This window comes from Ceratotherium simum, chromosome 25 (genome assembly GCF_057802395.1).
Source record: "Ceratotherium simum simum isolate JZ-2026a chromosome 25, ASM5780239v1, whole genome shotgun sequence".
Classification (NCBI taxonomy): domain Eukaryota; kingdom Metazoa; phylum Chordata; class Mammalia; order Perissodactyla; family Rhinocerotidae; genus Ceratotherium; species Ceratotherium simum.
In genome coordinates, this window is record NC_141924.1 from 23,401,138 (window position 1) to 23,418,839 (window position 17,702).

At 35.4% G+C, this 17,702-nt stretch overlaps 1 protein-coding gene across 1 annotated transcript in view; it reads left to right on the forward strand.

The window, feature by feature from the left end:
* LOC106803129 (ankyrin repeat and sterile alpha motif domain-containing protein 1B) overlaps positions 1 to 17,702 on the forward strand; it is a 762,921-nt gene that overhangs the window by 252,715 nt on the left and 492,504 nt on the right. Inside the window, exon 9 of the mRNA XM_087449060.1 lies at positions 17,458 to 17,601. Coding sequence (XP_087305186.1) covers positions 17,458 to 17,601 — 144 coding nt within the window. The remainder of the gene's footprint in view (positions 1 to 17,457; positions 17,602 to 17,702) is intronic.

The window sequence follows — 17,702 nt, forward strand, 5'->3', positions numbered from 1 at the left end:
TGTTGTAAATAATGCTGCTATGAACATAGTGGTGCAGAAATCTTTTAGAGTTAGTATTTTCATTTCCTTTGGATATATTCCCAGAAGTGAAATTGCTGGATCATATGGTAGTTATATTTTTAATTTTTTTTTAAGGATCTTCCATACTGTTTTTCCATAGTGGCTGTACCAATTTACAATCCCACCAGCAGTGCACAAGGATTCCCTTTTCTCCACATCCGTACCAGCATTTGTTATCTCTTGGTCTTCTTGTTGATGGCCATTCTTTTCTTTTCTTTTTTTAAATTATTTTATTGAGGTCATATTGGTTTATAACATTGTGTAATTTCAGGTGTACATTACTGTGTATCAGTTTTTGTATAGACTGCATCATGCTCACCACCAATAGTGTAGTTTTTATCCGTCACCATACATATGTGCCCCTTTACCCCTTTTGTCCATCCCCCCACCGCCTTCCCCTCCGGTAACCACTAATCTGTTCTCTTTATCCAAGTGTTTGTTTATCTTCCACGTATGAGTGAAATCATACGGTGTTTATGTTTCTTTGTCTGGCTTATTTCGCTTAACATAATACCCTCAAAGTCCATCCATGTTGTTGCAAAAGGGACGATTTTGTCTTTTTTTTTATAGCTGAGTAGTATTCCATTGTGTGTGTATATATATATATATATATATATATATATATATACACCACATCTTCTTTATCCATTCATCAGTTGATGGGCACTTGGGTTGCTTCCACATCTTGGCTATTGTGAATAATGATGCAATGAACATAGGGGTGCATAAATCTCTTTGTATTGTTGATTTCATGTTCTTTGGATAAATACCCAGTAGTGGGATAGCTGGATTGTATGCTATTTCTATTTTTAATTTTTTCAGAAATCTCCCTATTGTTTTCCATAGTGGCTGCACCAGTTTGCATTCCCACCAGCAGTGTGTGAGGGTTCCCTTTTCTTCACTCTTCTCCAACATTTGTTATTTTTTGTCTTGTTAATTATAGCCATTCCTATGGGTGTAAGGTGATATCTCTTTGCAGTTTTGATTTGCGTTTCCCTAATAATTAGTGATGTTGAACATCTTTTCATGTGTTGGTGGCCATTCTAACAGGCTTAAGGTGATATCTCATTGTGGTTTTAATTTGCACTTCCCTAATGACTAGTGATGTTGAGCATCTTTTCGTTTACCTGTTGGCTTTTCATATATCTTCTTTGAAGAAATGTCTATTCAGGTCCTTTGACCATTTTTTAATTGGATTATTTATTTTATTGCTATTGAGTTGTATGCATTCTTTATATATTTTGGATATTAACTGCTTATCAGATATGTGGTTTGCAAATATTTTTTCCCCTTCAGTAGGTTGTATTTTCACTTTGTTGATGGTTTCTTTTGCTATGCAGAAGCTTTTTAGTTTGATGTGGTCTCGTTTGTTTATTTTTGATTTTGTCGCTTGTGCTTTAGGTGTCATATCCAAAAAATTATTACCAAGACCCATGTCACGGAGCTTTTTTCCTATGTTTTCTTCTAGGAGTTTCATGGTTTCAGGTCTTACATTTAAGTTTTTAGTCCATTTTTTAGTTAATTTTTGTGAAAGGTGTAAGATATGGGTCAAATTTTATTCCTTTACGTGTGACTATCCAGTTATCCCAGAATTGTTTATTGAAAAGACTGTCTTTTCTCCATTGAGTATTTGACTTGTTCTTTTGTAATTATTTAAATTTTAATTTTCATAGTTCTTTATGCAAATTGACACATCAGCTCTAAAGTTGTGTAAGTGAAAGCATTGTTAGTGAAAGTGTTTTATTAAAATTCAAAATGCCATACAAGAGTAACACATCAATTCATAGCACTTAGTAGCACACACATCTCATCAGGGATATTATAATTTTATTTCATTATGTTAAGAAATATTTAGTAATTGTTAATGAAAGCATTTGTGAATAGCAAGCATTTTTAAAACTTCCTAATTGGTTGCATTTAAAAGATTCTATATCAGTTGTTTTTTGACCATTTATAGTTTTCCTTTATTGTGTTCTCCATGCAATTTTTAACTTACTAGATTTTTTTCCTGGACTTCGTCTGTTGTTGTTAAGAGAATGTTTTAATCCTGCAATTAAATTTGCAAACAGTATCATGTCTAACATCTATTGTATTTTTAAAGTGTGATTTAATATTTTAATCTTACTTTCTGTGTCTTTATGTTTTTCATGGGCTGAAGCTGATTATATTAGTCTTTTATTTCCATTCTCCTTTGAGATGATAAAGTTAAGAGACTATTTTCTCCTGCAGATTGTAGTTAAATATATTGTCTCATTTTTTAAAAAAAATTGAAGACCATTGCTTATTGTGTAATTTCCTCCAAACAATAATGTGAATCATGGAAGTCACCGAAAAGTATCAAATTATTAGCCTAACCATCTGTTTCACATCTCTTAACAATGCTCTGTCCCTAATCTACCCTTGGCTATATTAATATTAACAGACTGTGCAAAATCTCCAATTTCTATTCCTGTTTTATTTATTCTACTTTGATTTAGTGTCGTTATGACCTAGAGTTAATCAGTTTTCTGCTCATCTAACAGACTTAATGTCTAATTTGTATTCATTTAGTTTTCAATATAAAATATTTTAGTTGTAAGTTTTGTTACTTTTTGATGGTTTAATTAATATACATTTCACCTTCTTTCCTTTTCCAAAATTTTGCTTTTGTATAACTGAACAACTGCTTCCCCAGAAAATGGATGAAAATATAATATAATATAAAGATGAGGAATGGCAAGTAATATACTATTGTATATTGAAAATGTTAAAATATTACTATTTAAGAATGATAATTTTTATATTTTGATTGTGGAGTTATTGAAAGTTTTTTTCACATGTTTTTCTGGTCAAACATACCTTTTATTTTCTGTTTTTCTTCCAGTACACACATATGCACACATACACATGAACATATACATATTTACATAAACACTAACACTGAGGGCATTTCTATTTTACAATTGTTTAAAGAGGGTATAGAGAATGGAAAAGGGCTAGAATTGTCAAGTTAAAAGTATATGCATATTATGTACCCAGAACTGTGCTAGTCATTTTGCAGGTTACACAAATAATAGAAAATATTGTCCCTACAATCATGAAGATAAGGTATACTTCACGTAACATCTAGCAAATAGTTTGAAACAATAGATTGAGTTGTCAAGACCATCTGTACTATGGGAATTCAGAGAAGCGAAATAGCCTCTGAAACTTTTGTACCCAGCCACATAGAGGCTTTCTGGTTTATTATCATCATAGAATTAGTAGTAGAAAATTGTGCCTTGGAATATGTTGAACTTGTCTTAAACTATCTATTTTTCACAATAGAGACCTGATTTATTTTTTTCTGTCTCATCTCCTCACTATGCCCTTCCTCATACCTGATTTTCCAAGCGTGGTAAGCACATTCACACTGCTGTGATCATGCAACCCTCCTGCCTTGTTCTCATCCCTCTCGTCAGAAGTTTTGTCTCATGAGGTGCTATTGCATAAATGCAAGTGCTTTTCTGAATTCTCTCTTCCACTCTCTCTAGTTGGAAAAAATCGCTCCCTCTTTATGTTCTCCTAATACCTTTTCATATCTCTGTAATGCTTATAATTTTGGCCTAGTTTTACTGTCTAGTTACTTATGTATATGTCTCTTTATACCTTGAGTTCAGAGTTCATGACATACTTATCTTTCCCTTCGCTCAACCTCAAGTTTAGTCTTGTAGACAGTAGTTGTTGATCAATAACTACTTAAAAATTTTAATATATTTATTTGCAATAGTTGATACAAACAATATAATTTTAGTTAAATTAATTTGAGGTTACTAATTAAGTTAATTAATTAATTTTATATTAATTAAAATCTTCCCCACAAGGAAACTTCAGGCCCACTGGTGAAAACCCTTTTAGAAAATAAAGAATGAGGATTGTTCCCAAGTTATTAGATGAGATCAACATAACTGTGATACCAAAGACAGTTTACAAGAAGAAAACTATATATCAATATCACTCATGAATACGGTATCAAAAATCCTTAACAAAATAGTAAGAAACCAAGCCCAGCAATACCTTAAAAAGATTATACATTGTGACCAAATGAGGTATATGCCAGAAGGGCAAGGTTATTTTAACAATCTAAAAATCAATTAATGTAATTTACCATATTAATAGAATAAAGGAGAAAAAATATATGATCATATAAATAGTTGTAGAAAGAGTGTCTATTCATGATACAAACTCTCAGTAAACTGAGAATAGAAGGAACTTCCTCAACCTTCTAACGGACTTTCGCAAAAATGCTACAGCTAACATTATACTTCATAATGCTGAATGACTGAATGCTTTGACTTAAGATTGGAAACAAGACAAAGATGTTTGCTCTTGCCGTTTCTTTTCAACATTGTACTGGACATTTTGGCCAGTGCAATAAGGCAAGGGCAAGAAATAAAAGCATACGGAGGAAGGAATATTTTAAAGGAAGAAGTAAAATTCTGTTTATTCACAGAGGACATGATCATTGACATAGAAAATTCTAAAAAATCTACAAAAGAGTAACTAGAACTAAAATGTATATTTAGCAGGATGCAAGGTCAGTAAACAAATCAACTGTATTTTGCTACATGAAAAACAATTGAAAATTGAAATTAGTCTAATAATACCATTGACAATATTTTCCCAAAACATGAAATACATGTTTATCCCTACACATTTAACAAGATATGTGCAAGACTAGTACACTGACAACTATAACAACATTGTGGATGGAAATTAAAGAAGACCTAATATATGGAGAGATATAATATGTTCATAAATTAGAAGACTAAATATTGTTAAGATGTCTGTTCTCCCCAGATTCTACTATGGATTCAACACAATTCCAAACAAAATCCAAGCAGGCTATTTTTTTCAGATATTGACAAGCCTATTCTAAAATATGCAAAGTCAGAGGGCCTAAAATAGCCAAAACAATTTTGAAAAATAACAAATTTGAAGGTTTCTCTGATTCCAGACTTACTGTAAAGCTACAATAGTCAAGTCAATGTGGTATGGCATGAAGAGAAAATTACAGATCAATAGAACAGGACAGAGAGCGTTCAGAAATAGAACCGCACATATATGGTCAATTGACTTTTGAAAAAGTTACAAGACACTTCAATTGGGAAAGGATAATTTTTTCAACTAGTGGGGCTGGAACAATTTCTATCCATATTAAAAAGATGAACTTCAACTCTTACCTCATATTGTACGTGAAAATTAACTCCACGTGGATCAAAAACCAAAACGTAAAAATAACGAACTTATAAAAGAAAATATAGGAGAATATCTTTGTGACTTTGGGGTAGGCAAAGATTTCTTAGATATTACATAAACAGCACAAAGGATGTATGCCCAAAATATGTCTTACAACTCTGGACATCCACATGCAAAAAAAGAATCTAGATGCAGATGTTACACTCTTCACAAAAACTAACTCAAAGTGGATCATAGACCTAATGTAAGAGGCAAAACTAGAAACCTCCTAGGTGATAGGATAGGATAAAATCTAGATGACCTTGAGTATGGTGATGACTTTTTAGATTCAATACTAAAGGCAATGATCCATGAAAGAAATAATTGATAAGCTGGACTTCATTAAAATTAAAACTTCTGCTCTGTGAAAGACAATGACAAGAGAATGAGAAGACAAGCCATAGACTAGGAGAAAATATTTGTAAAATATATATCTGATAAAGTACTGTTCTACAAAATATACAAAGAATTCTTAAAATTTAACAGTAAGAAAACGAACAACCCAACTGAAAATGGGCCAAAGACCTTAACAGACACCTCACCAGAGAAGATATATAGATGGCAAATAAGCATATGCAAAGATCCTCCACATCATATGTTATCAGGGAAATGCATATTAAAACCACAGTGAGATGCCACTGCACACCTATTATAATGGTCAAAATGCAGAAGACTGATAGCACCAAAGGCTGGGTAGGATGTGGAACAAGAGGAACTCTCATTCATTGCTGGTGGGAATGCAAATGGTACTGCCACTTTGGAAGACAGTTTGGCAGTTTCTTATAAAGCTAAACATATTCTTACCATATGACCCATCAATCTCACTTCTTGGTTTTGCCCAAAGGAGTTGAAAAGTTACACAAAAACCTACACTTGGTTGTTTATAGCATCTTTATTCATAGTTGTCAAAACTTGGAAGAAACCAAGATGTCCTTTAGTAGGTAAATTAACAAACTGTGGTACATCTAGACAATGGAATATTATTCAGGACTAAAAAGAAATGAGCTATCAAGCCACGAAAAGAAATGAAGGAAACTTAAATGCATGTTAGTATGTGAAAGAAGCCAATCTGAAAAGGCTACATACTGTATGATTCCAACTATATGACATTCTGTAAAGGGCAAAACTATGGAGACAATAAAAAAGAACAGTGATTGGGTTAGGAGGATGAATAGGCAGAGCACAGAGGATCTTTAGGGCAGTGAAAATACTCTGTATACGTGTCATTATAAATTTGTCCAAACCCATAAAATGTACAACACCAAGAGTAAACTGTAGTATAAACTATGGGCTTTGGGTGATTATGCTGTGTCAATGTGGGTTCATCAATTGTAACAAATGTACCTCTCTGGTGAGGGATGTTGATAATGGGGAAAGCTATGCATGTGTGGGGGCAGGCGGTATATGGGAAATCTCTGTACTTTCCTCTCAATTTTGCTGTGAACTTTAAATTGCTCTAAAAAGAAAAGTTTTCATTAAAAAAACCTCTTACAGGGGCCGGCCTGATGGCATAGTCGTTAAGTTCGTGCACTCTGCTTCAGTGGCCCAGGGTTCGTGGGTTTGCAGGTTCGCATCCCAGGCCTGGACCTATGCACTGCTTATCAAGCCATGCTGTGGCAGGCGTCCCACATAAAACAGAGGAAGATGGGAACAGATGTTAGCCCGGGGCCAATCTTCCTCAGCAAAAGGAGGAGCATTGGCGACGAATGTTTGCTCAGGGCTAATCTTCCTTACCAAAAAACAAAACAAACAAAACAAACAAAAATCTCTTACAATTCAACAATAAGAAGTCAAATTAACCCAATAAAAATAGGCAAAATATTTGAAAGGATATTTCATAAAAAAAGATATGTGTATGGCCTCCAAGCACAGGAGAAGGTTCTTAAGACATTATTAATCACAGAAATGGAAATTGAAAGCACTATGTGATACCACCACACACCCCTTAGAATGGCTAGGATTAAGTGTTGCCAAGAAAGTGGAGATACTAGAACTCTCATACACAGCTAATGGGAATTTAAAATGGTACAAACACTTTGGAAAACATTTTGAGAATTTCTTAAAAAGTGTAAGAGGGACTGGCCCTGTGGCCTAGTGGTTAAGTTCAGTGTGCTCCACTTCTGCTGCCTGGGTTCGGTTCCCAGGCACGGATCTACACCACTCGTGGGCGGCCATATGTGGTGGCAACCCGCACATAAAATAGAGAAAGATTGGCAACAGATATTAGCTCAGGAAAAAAAAAAAAGTTTAAGATACACTTACCGTGTGACCTGGTATTTTAGGTATCTACCCAAGAGAAACTAAAGCTTATGTCCACACACAGGCTTTTATATGAATGTTCATGGCAAATTTATTTATAATGGCCCCAAACTGAAAAATAACTTAAATGTCTATCAACGGAAGAATATATAAACAAATTTTGGTGAAATCTTGCTGAAAAAACAAACTAAGCTTGAGTAAACTTTCTAAAGTAACCTTAACTTTTTTGAAATTAGCTTCTGCCTCTTGTGGATAAACCTGATATGAGTTTAGATTTCTCTCTCTCTCTAATTTTTGCAATAATAAACAGTATTATTAAGCCAGAGTCTGATAAATAAATGAAAATTTTAAGAGATAATAAGAACATAAAAATTGATTGTATTAAAGTAGAATAGCAAACCAAATGCATTCTTCTTTGAAGTTTCCCCAGATGGCTATGCAAAGGATGTCAGCTATGTGCGCTGGTAGCAGGTGGGGACAAAATGTGTTGGAACTGCGCATGTTGGAGGAATTACAATGAATGTCTCATGTACTATTAAAAAGAGAACAGCTCTCCTTAGTCTATTTTTCAATATTCCTTGCAACTAAAATACTTGCTTTGATAGCAATTCTATCCTTCAATAAATGTGAAATACTTTTGATACTGGCAAATCCCCAAGTTTAAAATATCATCATACACACTAAGATTATTTTGGCTTGTGGATACCAGGAGGCAGACTCCTGGTATTATTCACTGGCATAAAACTTTGTTTTTCTTCTTCCTTTCTTTTCCTCGCAGATATAAATGCAGTTCAGGATTCATAGGTAGCTCCAAATGAATCTGAGAGAAATTCCATTTTTTGGAAGACTTAAAATGTTGCAGTTTTTGTGAATTTCACTAACCTAGAGCAAATGGCTGTGGTGAAAAGATAGCATAGGGTAGCATTGCAGAGTTATCTTCAAAAACTTTAAACAGATGTTTAGTGTTAATAAGCTGATAAAAATGTTACATTTGACGCTGTTTTCTGAGCATCCCTAATGTATTAAACTGTAGCGTGTAATCTCTTTCTCGGGACTGAATTTAAGATAAGTGAGTCTACTTCCTTTTGAATAATCTGATCATTGACCTGTACGTGTTTGATCATTGGCACTGCTTTAGTTTTGGTATACATAAATCAGCTTAACATCTTACAGTTTTCCTCCTCTCTCAGTGCCCCAGTAGGCCCTTAGATCCCCAATTTTAAGAGTATTATAAAAATAAAAATATCATTGATAAGTCTTTTGTTGTTGTTGCCCTTTTTTTTTTTAAAGATTTTGTTTATTTATTTCCCCCCCCAAAACCCCAGTAGATAGTTGTATGTCATAGTTGCACATCCTTCTAGTTGCTGTATGTGGGATGCGGCCTCAGCATGGCCGGAGAAGCAGTGCATCAGTGTGCGCCCCGGATCCGAACCTGGGCCGCCAGCAGTGGAGCGTGAGCACTTAACCGCTAAGCCCTGGGGCCGGCCCTGTTGTTGCCTTTTAAATTGACAAAAAATAATCATCCTTGTGTAAGGTCACCTGTGCAATGGGATTGGCTATGCAAGTTGGAGATAAGGTGTATACTAGAGTTAAATTGCTCTGCGTAATAAAGGGGAGAGGAATTTGAAGAGCCAATGGAATGAACCTGTGGGAGGAAATAGACACCAAAGAAGCTGAGCACTTCTGGGTGGGAGGGGAGATGAAAGCACCCTTCTACCCAACCATCATTACAAGGAGAAGAACATTTGTTGGGGACGAGGAGGGGTTAAATTGTGCAATTTAAAGCCCGTTCTCCTTCTCCACTACAGAGTTTTTGGTAAAATCCAATTGCTTGCTAATGATTGGTATGAATGCGTTTTTTTAATGAAATCAAGTAGATACTGTGGGGGATCAGAGTTGGCCACCCCAAAATGTGTCTCTTTGGCATGAGCAATATTTTGGGTTGGTTACTTTTAAAAACTGCAGAAGTGGGAGAAGCTCTGAAAAATAGAAGTTACCCTTTGTAAGAGACATTTACATTTATAAGGGAAATCTCCATTCATAAAGGTATCTTTTTCTCTGTACTGGGAAGAAGGGGGATGACCTTATCTCTAGAAACTCTTATCAATGCAGAAGGCGAGGACTTAAATCTGCATAATAATCTTACTCTTGTTTACTGTACCTTTCTGGTAATCTCCCATAACTGACTGCCCCCACCCCCAGCATCCTCCTTTGTCTTTAGCTGAAAATGCTATTTAACCTGGCAGCTCAGCCATTTTGGCTAGTTACCCAGTTTTTCCTGGGTCTCTCCCATGTATACATGTTATAAAGCTTTGTTGGATTTTCTCCTGTCATTCTGTCTCATGTCAATTTAATTTGTAGCCTAGCCAGAAAGGACCCAGAGAGGGTAGAGGATATGTCTTCCTCTCCTACAATACTGAGTTCTACATTTTTAAATATGAGATGAACACAGTGAGAGCAAGTGAACACAGTGGAGTCAGAAGATAACAGACACTAAGATCTGGGTTACAGTTAAATTAGTGCCTTCTAGAATTGGTGAGAATGTTCATATTAATAAAACATTTTTGAGGGCAAACTGGCTTTCATTCATTCACTCACTCATTCATTCATTCAACACATTTGTAATGAAAAGTTCTTTAATGTGCCAGGCACTGTGCTAAGTGCTGGGTTTGTGGTAGCTAACCCAACACATTTCTGCAATCATGCGGCTTGTAATTCAGTAGGGAAAGGAGATATTGAACCAAAGTCACACAAGTGAGTGTAAAAATTTTATTTGTGATAATCATTATGAAAAAAGCAAAATTCTGTGAAAGCATGTAAGAAAGGAAACTAATTTTGACTGGGGCATCAAGAAGACCTACCAAAGGAAGTGAATTATGATCATACCTAAATCACAAATCAGATTAATCCTGATAAAGACAAGAGAAGAGAATGTTCCAGGAATTTATTTATTAGAATTTGATACATAGCAAGTAACAGAAAATCCAAAATAACAATGGCTTAAAAATGAGAAGTTTACAGTCATGTGTTGTTTAACAACAGGGATACCTTCTGAGAAATGTGTTATTAGGCAATTTCATCATTGTGTGAACATCATAGAGTGTACCTACACAAACCTGGATGATATGTACTACATGCCATGGATATACTACACACCGAGGCTATATGGTGCTAACCTAATGGGACCACCATCACATATGTGGCCTGTCATTGATTGAAATGTTGTTTTGTGGTGCATGACTGTATTTCACTCCCACTTACAAAATTTAGAGCGAGGCAGTCCAAGGCTGGTGGAGCTCACCAGTATGAGGAACCCAGGACTCTTCTATTTTGTTGTTCCACTGTGTGTGTCCTATAGTTCCAAGGATACCTCATGACTGCTCCAGCTTCAGCCATTTTATTAATAATCCGATGAGCAGAAAGAGGAAGGGGAGAAAAAAGGACACACTCCTTCTCTTTAAGAACACTTCTTTATTGTTTTATTTTTGCTGAGGAAGATTCACCCTGAGCTAACATCTGTTGCCAGGCTTCCTCTATTTTGTATGTGGGTCACTGCCGCAGCATAGCCGCTGACAAGTGGTGTAGGAAGTGAACCTGGGCTGGTGAAGTGGAGCGTGCCGAACTTAACCATTAGACCACTGGGCTAGCCCCCTAAGAACACTTCTTATATCCCGAGGTTATAACTTAATCATGTGGCCACACCTAGCTGCAACAGAGTTTGGGAAATGTTGTCTGTAATCAAAGCAGACCTATGCCCAACTAAAGGTTAGGGTTCTATTATTGAAAAAAAGGGCTAGGTGTTCTGTTACTAAAGAGAAAAGGGAGAGAGGAGAATGTATATTGGGAGACAACTAACAGTCTCTGCTAGAGAAAACCATATGTGCTTAGGTAAAGTTCTAGGTAAGAGGAAGTTCGGTATATTCAAGGGAAAGAGACAGCATAGTGTGTTTAAAGGTTATGAGCAAAGGGGAGGAAGAATGATGAGGTGGGATGAAACTGGAGAGGCAAGTAAGGGCAAATCATACACAGGCTTTTGGATTATGTTAAGAATTTTGAATTTCATCCAAAAAACAATGAAAAACTGTTGAAGATTTTTAAGGAAGAAGGCAACGTGTTCACATTCTCATATTAAAAAAATTCTCTGGTCTCTGTGTCGAGAGTAGGTTAGAGACAACATTGGCAATATATACAAAGTTTAAAATAGGTACACTCTTTGGCATACAGTGCATATTTATGAATTTATCCTGACAAAATCATTGGACAAGAGTACAAAGTCTGGAAGGATATGCTCTGAATGTTTTACAGTAGGAATGAGATTAGGAAAGATTCACTTTCTCCTTTATAACTTCAGTTTGAATGATTTGTTTTACGATAAGCATGTATTACTTTAAATTTCATTAAAAATCAATACATTTTTATTCTTGAAAAACAAAGACAAAAAGACTTGTGTCTATGTTACAAGGTACTCTAGATTGTGACTCCTATGCCAATGGTCTTCCTTTGTTTTGATTTGCGTTGCTGACGGGTGCCTCTTTCCTAGAGTCTGCCTTCTGCCTGGTCCCTCTACATTGACAATTCTATTAGACTGTTTTCCTACTTTTGAATTTGGTTTTTATATTTCTGGTAGGATGAAGGACAGTCTTGTCTCATTTCATCATCTCATTTCTCCACCCACACATTGCTCTCCTATATCCTGGCTACGTCAAGCACCCTAGCTTTCCGCTTTTCCTCCAGGGACATTTGGACAGGACATGGATATCCTGGGACTCTCCTTTTTCCCTACCATCACCATATTTCTAAAGACATGTGTTAGAGAGTTGACTGATGGAGATTAAGGGGGCTCTGTGGACCCTTGATCCTTTTCCTGAACTGCCTACACTTTAACTGCAAAGACTTACAGAATTTTAGAGTAAAAAAAAAAGAGAGAGAGAATTTAAAGGCCATCAATTATAAACTGTCACATAACACAGAGATTCCTTTGTGGATATTCTGAACATCTTGAACATCTATTGTCCTTTTGAAGAGCTTGCTTCCATGGTGTGGTAAAAAGATTATAGCACCTAGAGTCAGAGGACTTGGATTATAATCTGGCCTCATTTGTAGGATGATCTTGCAAATCGAGTAACATCATGAGCATCAGTTGCTTCGCTTGTAATATAGGGATAATCCTAACCCTACTTTATTGGGCTATCCTATATCTGAAAACATTTTCTAAACTATAAAGCACCATTACAGATAATTACTACATAATTATGTTTGTATATGGCATATATGAGACATGTGAGGTGGTATATATAATATGTGATCCCATTTCTTGAGCGTTAGACTGATGTAATTATTCCAGAAGTATTTTTCTTTGATTGAGCTCAGATTTATCTCCCCATGGTATTTGTGTATTATGGTTTTCCTCCTTTGTAACAATGTAGAACTGGTCCAATATTTTTTCTACCTAATTACTATATATTAACCAAGAAAGCTAGTAGGCTGAAGCTGTGTTAATTTAGGTCTATATTGTATGGAAAAATTTCCTGACATCTGGAACTTTAGGAACACAGTTGGATCTCCAGTAAAAAGTTTAAAAGGCATTTAAAATAAAAGGAATTCTGAGTTTAAGTGTGTTCATGTGGCTTTTTTTCCCATATATAATTGAAGATTATATTTGGTTTGATAAAAATCTTTCCCAGGCATCTTTAATTGTAAAGCAGTGAAGTGGAAAATTATGGTTTTACACAGCTAATTTATATACTGTCTTTAGGGGGCAGTACTAAACCACTGATAAATTTTGTTATTTCTGCTAATGTTACTGGAAATGGTTAATATAAAATAAAACTAAAATAACAATAATGAGATTTGTGATGCAATTATATACACCCCTTAATATTAGTAAAATTTTTTTAGGTAGTCCTATGAAAATTACATTCATTTAATAATCCATTCAATAAATAATTATCAAATTCCCTTATGCACAACACATTGTGAGAGAGACAAATGTGAATAAGGCAGTTTGCTTTCAGATAACTTAAAATTATCTAGAATAAGTAAGGCATATGGTAGTGTGTGTGTGCTGTGTGTGTGTATACAATTCCTTCAGGATAAAGATAATAAAAACAGCAATATTTATTGATGATTTTTACATGACAATTACTGTCAGGCAATTAATTTTATACTCATACAGCCCTATCAAGTAGGAATTATTATTATACCTACTTTGCAGATAAGGCAACTAGGTTTAATAAGATATGTGATTTGCTCAAAGTCACACAGCTTGAAAGTGGCAGTGCCAGGACTTAAACGTATATCTATTTGACTTCAAAGCCACTGCTCTTTGCCGTTGCCTTCTATCATCTCAAGGTGCATGTGAAATATCATAATATACGCACTTACACAAAGAGCTAGAGATATTCAGAAGACAGCGACATCATTTCTGTTTGTGGGAAATCTGGAAAATTTTATGTAAGAGGTGAAATCTGAACTGTATTTTGAGGAATCAGTGGGATTATAAGAGAATAATAGCTAAAAATGGTAGTTAATATTTATTAAACCTTATTATTTGTCAGCCACTTTATATTCATTACCTCAGTTAATTACCAGGAAAAAATTCTGAGGGAGGTTCCACTGCATTATTTTCCTATTGCATAGATAAGGTAAGTGAGGCTGACAGTGGTCATATCTGATGAAAATCACACTAACAAGAAGGCTAATAAGTAGGCAAGTTGGAACTTGAATCCGGTACTAATTTTAGTGCCTAAACTCTTAACCAGTACAATATGCTGTACGGAGAAGTAAGATGGGAGGCATGAATAAAACATGGAGCATGATTAGGAAGGGGTAAACAATTCCACTTGATTTTAGTCTAGGGTGAGTGTAATAGAGTAAGAAAAGGGGCTGATAGAAACTTGAAGCCAGATTAAGGGATTTGGATATTATTTGCTGTGCAAGGGGAAATAATTGGAGATTTATGAGCAGGGAAGAGACATAAACAGAGTTTCTTTGGGGAGGAGAAAGAGGCAGAGGAAGAAAAGAACTGATAAATCTATGAAATGTCGATAATTCCTAGCCAAGTACGTAATGATTTACAGTGGCATGCCATGTGAACACTGGTGATCATGAGTTGGTAAAGGAGATGCCTATTGGTTATTTTGTTCATTTTATAGGCAGCATTGATCATATGTGTAGAGGCTCTTACCAGATTAAGGTTTTACATGTCCCAAAATTTTTTTCACCCAGATATCTGTAGGATCAAAAATCCCTGTGATAATCACATTTTATTATTGATTTGAGAAATGTGTATTGATGAAAATATGGGCTGCTATGTACTAAATTACAAAAATTTTCATTGGCTGTCACAGATAGCAAAATACTTTCAGGAATATCGTCATGTAGCAGAAATGTATTGACAAATATGCTTCTTTGATTTCAACTGCAATTGCATCAGCTTGGTTATCTAATATAGTGCCTTTTATAGGATATTGTGCTGAATGCGAAGCCACACCACATAGTGGTTAAGGGGATAAACTCTAAGGTCAGGCAGTCTGGGTTAAAATCCTTTTTTTGCCACTTACCAGCTCTATGGCCTTGGGTTTTCTTGACCTTGAGTACTTTGGTATTTGCCTCAGAGGGTTGTTGTGTGAATTAAAATAATGAATTAATAATCCTATGATACTACACTGTCACATACTAAGAGCTCAACAGATTATAGCTGTTACTATTATTGTATCTTACAAACAGTAACTGACTGAGGGACTAAGTTCATAATTTCTCAATTATTGAAAATTGATGAAATTTAAAATGTGAATGCAGAAAAACAAAGTCTTATAAAGTCTTATATTCTATGTTTTAAGAGAACAACTTTTGGGGGGGTGTGCTATTTACAGGTCAATATATATAGTGTCTTGACTAATTTTAGCAATCATGTATCACTGTTGTGCTGAACACTACATTCTGAAGATTTTTAGACAAACTTATTGTCCTTTTTAAAACAAAATTTAGTCTGATCAGCATTCAGCAGGCTCTTTGAATATGGAATTTTGCTTCAGTTCTGGTAAAATTTCTTGCATTGTTTCTTTGATAATTTCCTCCCATCTCTACAGGGACCTCTTGGTTTGCTCCTCTAGTTTTCTTATCTTTTAACTTCTCTTCATCTTTTGTTCTATCTTCTGGGAAATTTCCTCAGACTTGTTTTCCAACTCTTCTATTGGATATTATGTATTTATTTGTTTTGTAGCTTTTGGTTCTTGTTTCATAGATGCAAATATCTTCTTGTTTCTCTGAGGATACTATTGGTAACTTTTTCTATATACTTATTTTGGTCTCTGTTAAAGGCTTCCTTCACATACATAGTGATCCTTGGGTTCTTATTCATATTTCACTAAAATATTAGGAACTGTTAATGTGGTGGAGCTTGTTGAGAGGTGGACTTCACAGAAGGGGTTAAGGCGTAGACCCCCACCATTTTCCTGGGTAATTATAGATCTTTTTTCTTGGTAGGTCAATTTCTGCAGAGAAGAATATATTCTAGTCTCCTACTTGGGGATATAAACCTAGCTGCCATGTTCTCTCAGGCAAATTGTGGGAAGGCCCTGGGGTGGGTTGAGAATCTACTTTTACTACATAGATATTCAATTAATTGCTTGGTTTTTAGAGAGACACTCCTCTGCTGATTTTGCATGGATTCTTAGAATTCATAATCTCTTTGCTTCAACCTCACCAGAAAAAAAACCTCCAATTTCTGGTCAGGTGGTGAAGGTTTAGTTTCTTGGCTGGGTGAGAAGGAGATGGGTCTAGAGGTCTAACTCCTTCTAATATAGAGTTTCTATCCTGTTTGAGCCCCACTTGTACCCACACCTTCACAGGTAGTCAGTCTCTCCAATTCTTAAGTCCTTTTGAGGGAGCTGAGTCATGAAGAGACATGCTATTTATTCTTCCCCCTGGCAGGCACTTACCTTTCAGTTTTCTCAAGTTTGCTAAATCAGGTAATACCTACCCATCTGTTTATTATTATTCAAAAGTTTTCCTGATATTGCTCATCTGCTAACATCTCTCCTGTTGTCCTCGTCCTTATGGTTTAGACCATTTTTACAAACCTCTGCTATCATTTTAGTGGGATTTGGAAAGTAGCAAAAGTAAATGTATATGTTCAACATAGAAGTCCCATTATTAATTTTAAAAGTATTACCCCTTTCTTATGTATAATATAAAACTTTATGAAGGTCATTTTTTCAAAAAGGAGACTACTTTTTTCGTGACACTGTGAAAAAATGGGCTTTTTAGCAATTCCTATTCCAATAAAATATTTTCATGCTGTTCCTCTGATTGCATTTAGAAATCAGAAGATTTTTCTCATTTGTTGCTATTCAAATATTTTCTTGGGTCATTTTCATGTCCTATTCTTCGTTATGAACTTTGTATCTTATCAGTGTTTCTTACCCAGTTTATTCACTTTCAGTTTTTTTCACTTTTTTTTTTTTTTTGTGAGGAAGATCGGCCCTGAGCTAACATCTGCCAATCCTCTTTTTGCTGAGGAAGACTGGCCCTGGGCTAACATCGATGCCCATCTTCCTCCACTTTATATGGGACACCGCCACAGCATGGCTTGACAAGCCGTGCGTCGGTGCGCGCCTGGGATCCGAACCGGTGAACCCTGGGCCGCCACAGCAGAGCGTGAGCACTTAACCTCTTGCGCAACTGGGCTGGCCCCAGTTTTATTCACTTTCAACTTAAAATTGAATTATACATGTTTTTTGACTGAGTCACAAACTATGGCTAGAATTAAGCTGATTTTTGCTTGCTAACATATAGCATAAGAAATTTATGTAATTTAATTGATATTAAGATATCTAAATAATATTGATATAATATATTGGTATATAAATTTAATTTCAGAGAACTTCATCTACAATAAATTTGTCACCAGGAGAAGTGGAAGAAGAAGATGATGATGAAAACACCTGTGGGCCTTCAGGACTCTGGGAAGCATTAACTCCTTGTAATGGATGTAGGAACCTTGGCTTCCCCATGCTTGCACAGGTAACGGTTTGCTTTTCTCAAGGTACAATGAAACATAAAAATGGTTGGCTATATTTTTAAGTAAATCTTTTTTCCCCTTTGAAGATACAATTAGTATCTTA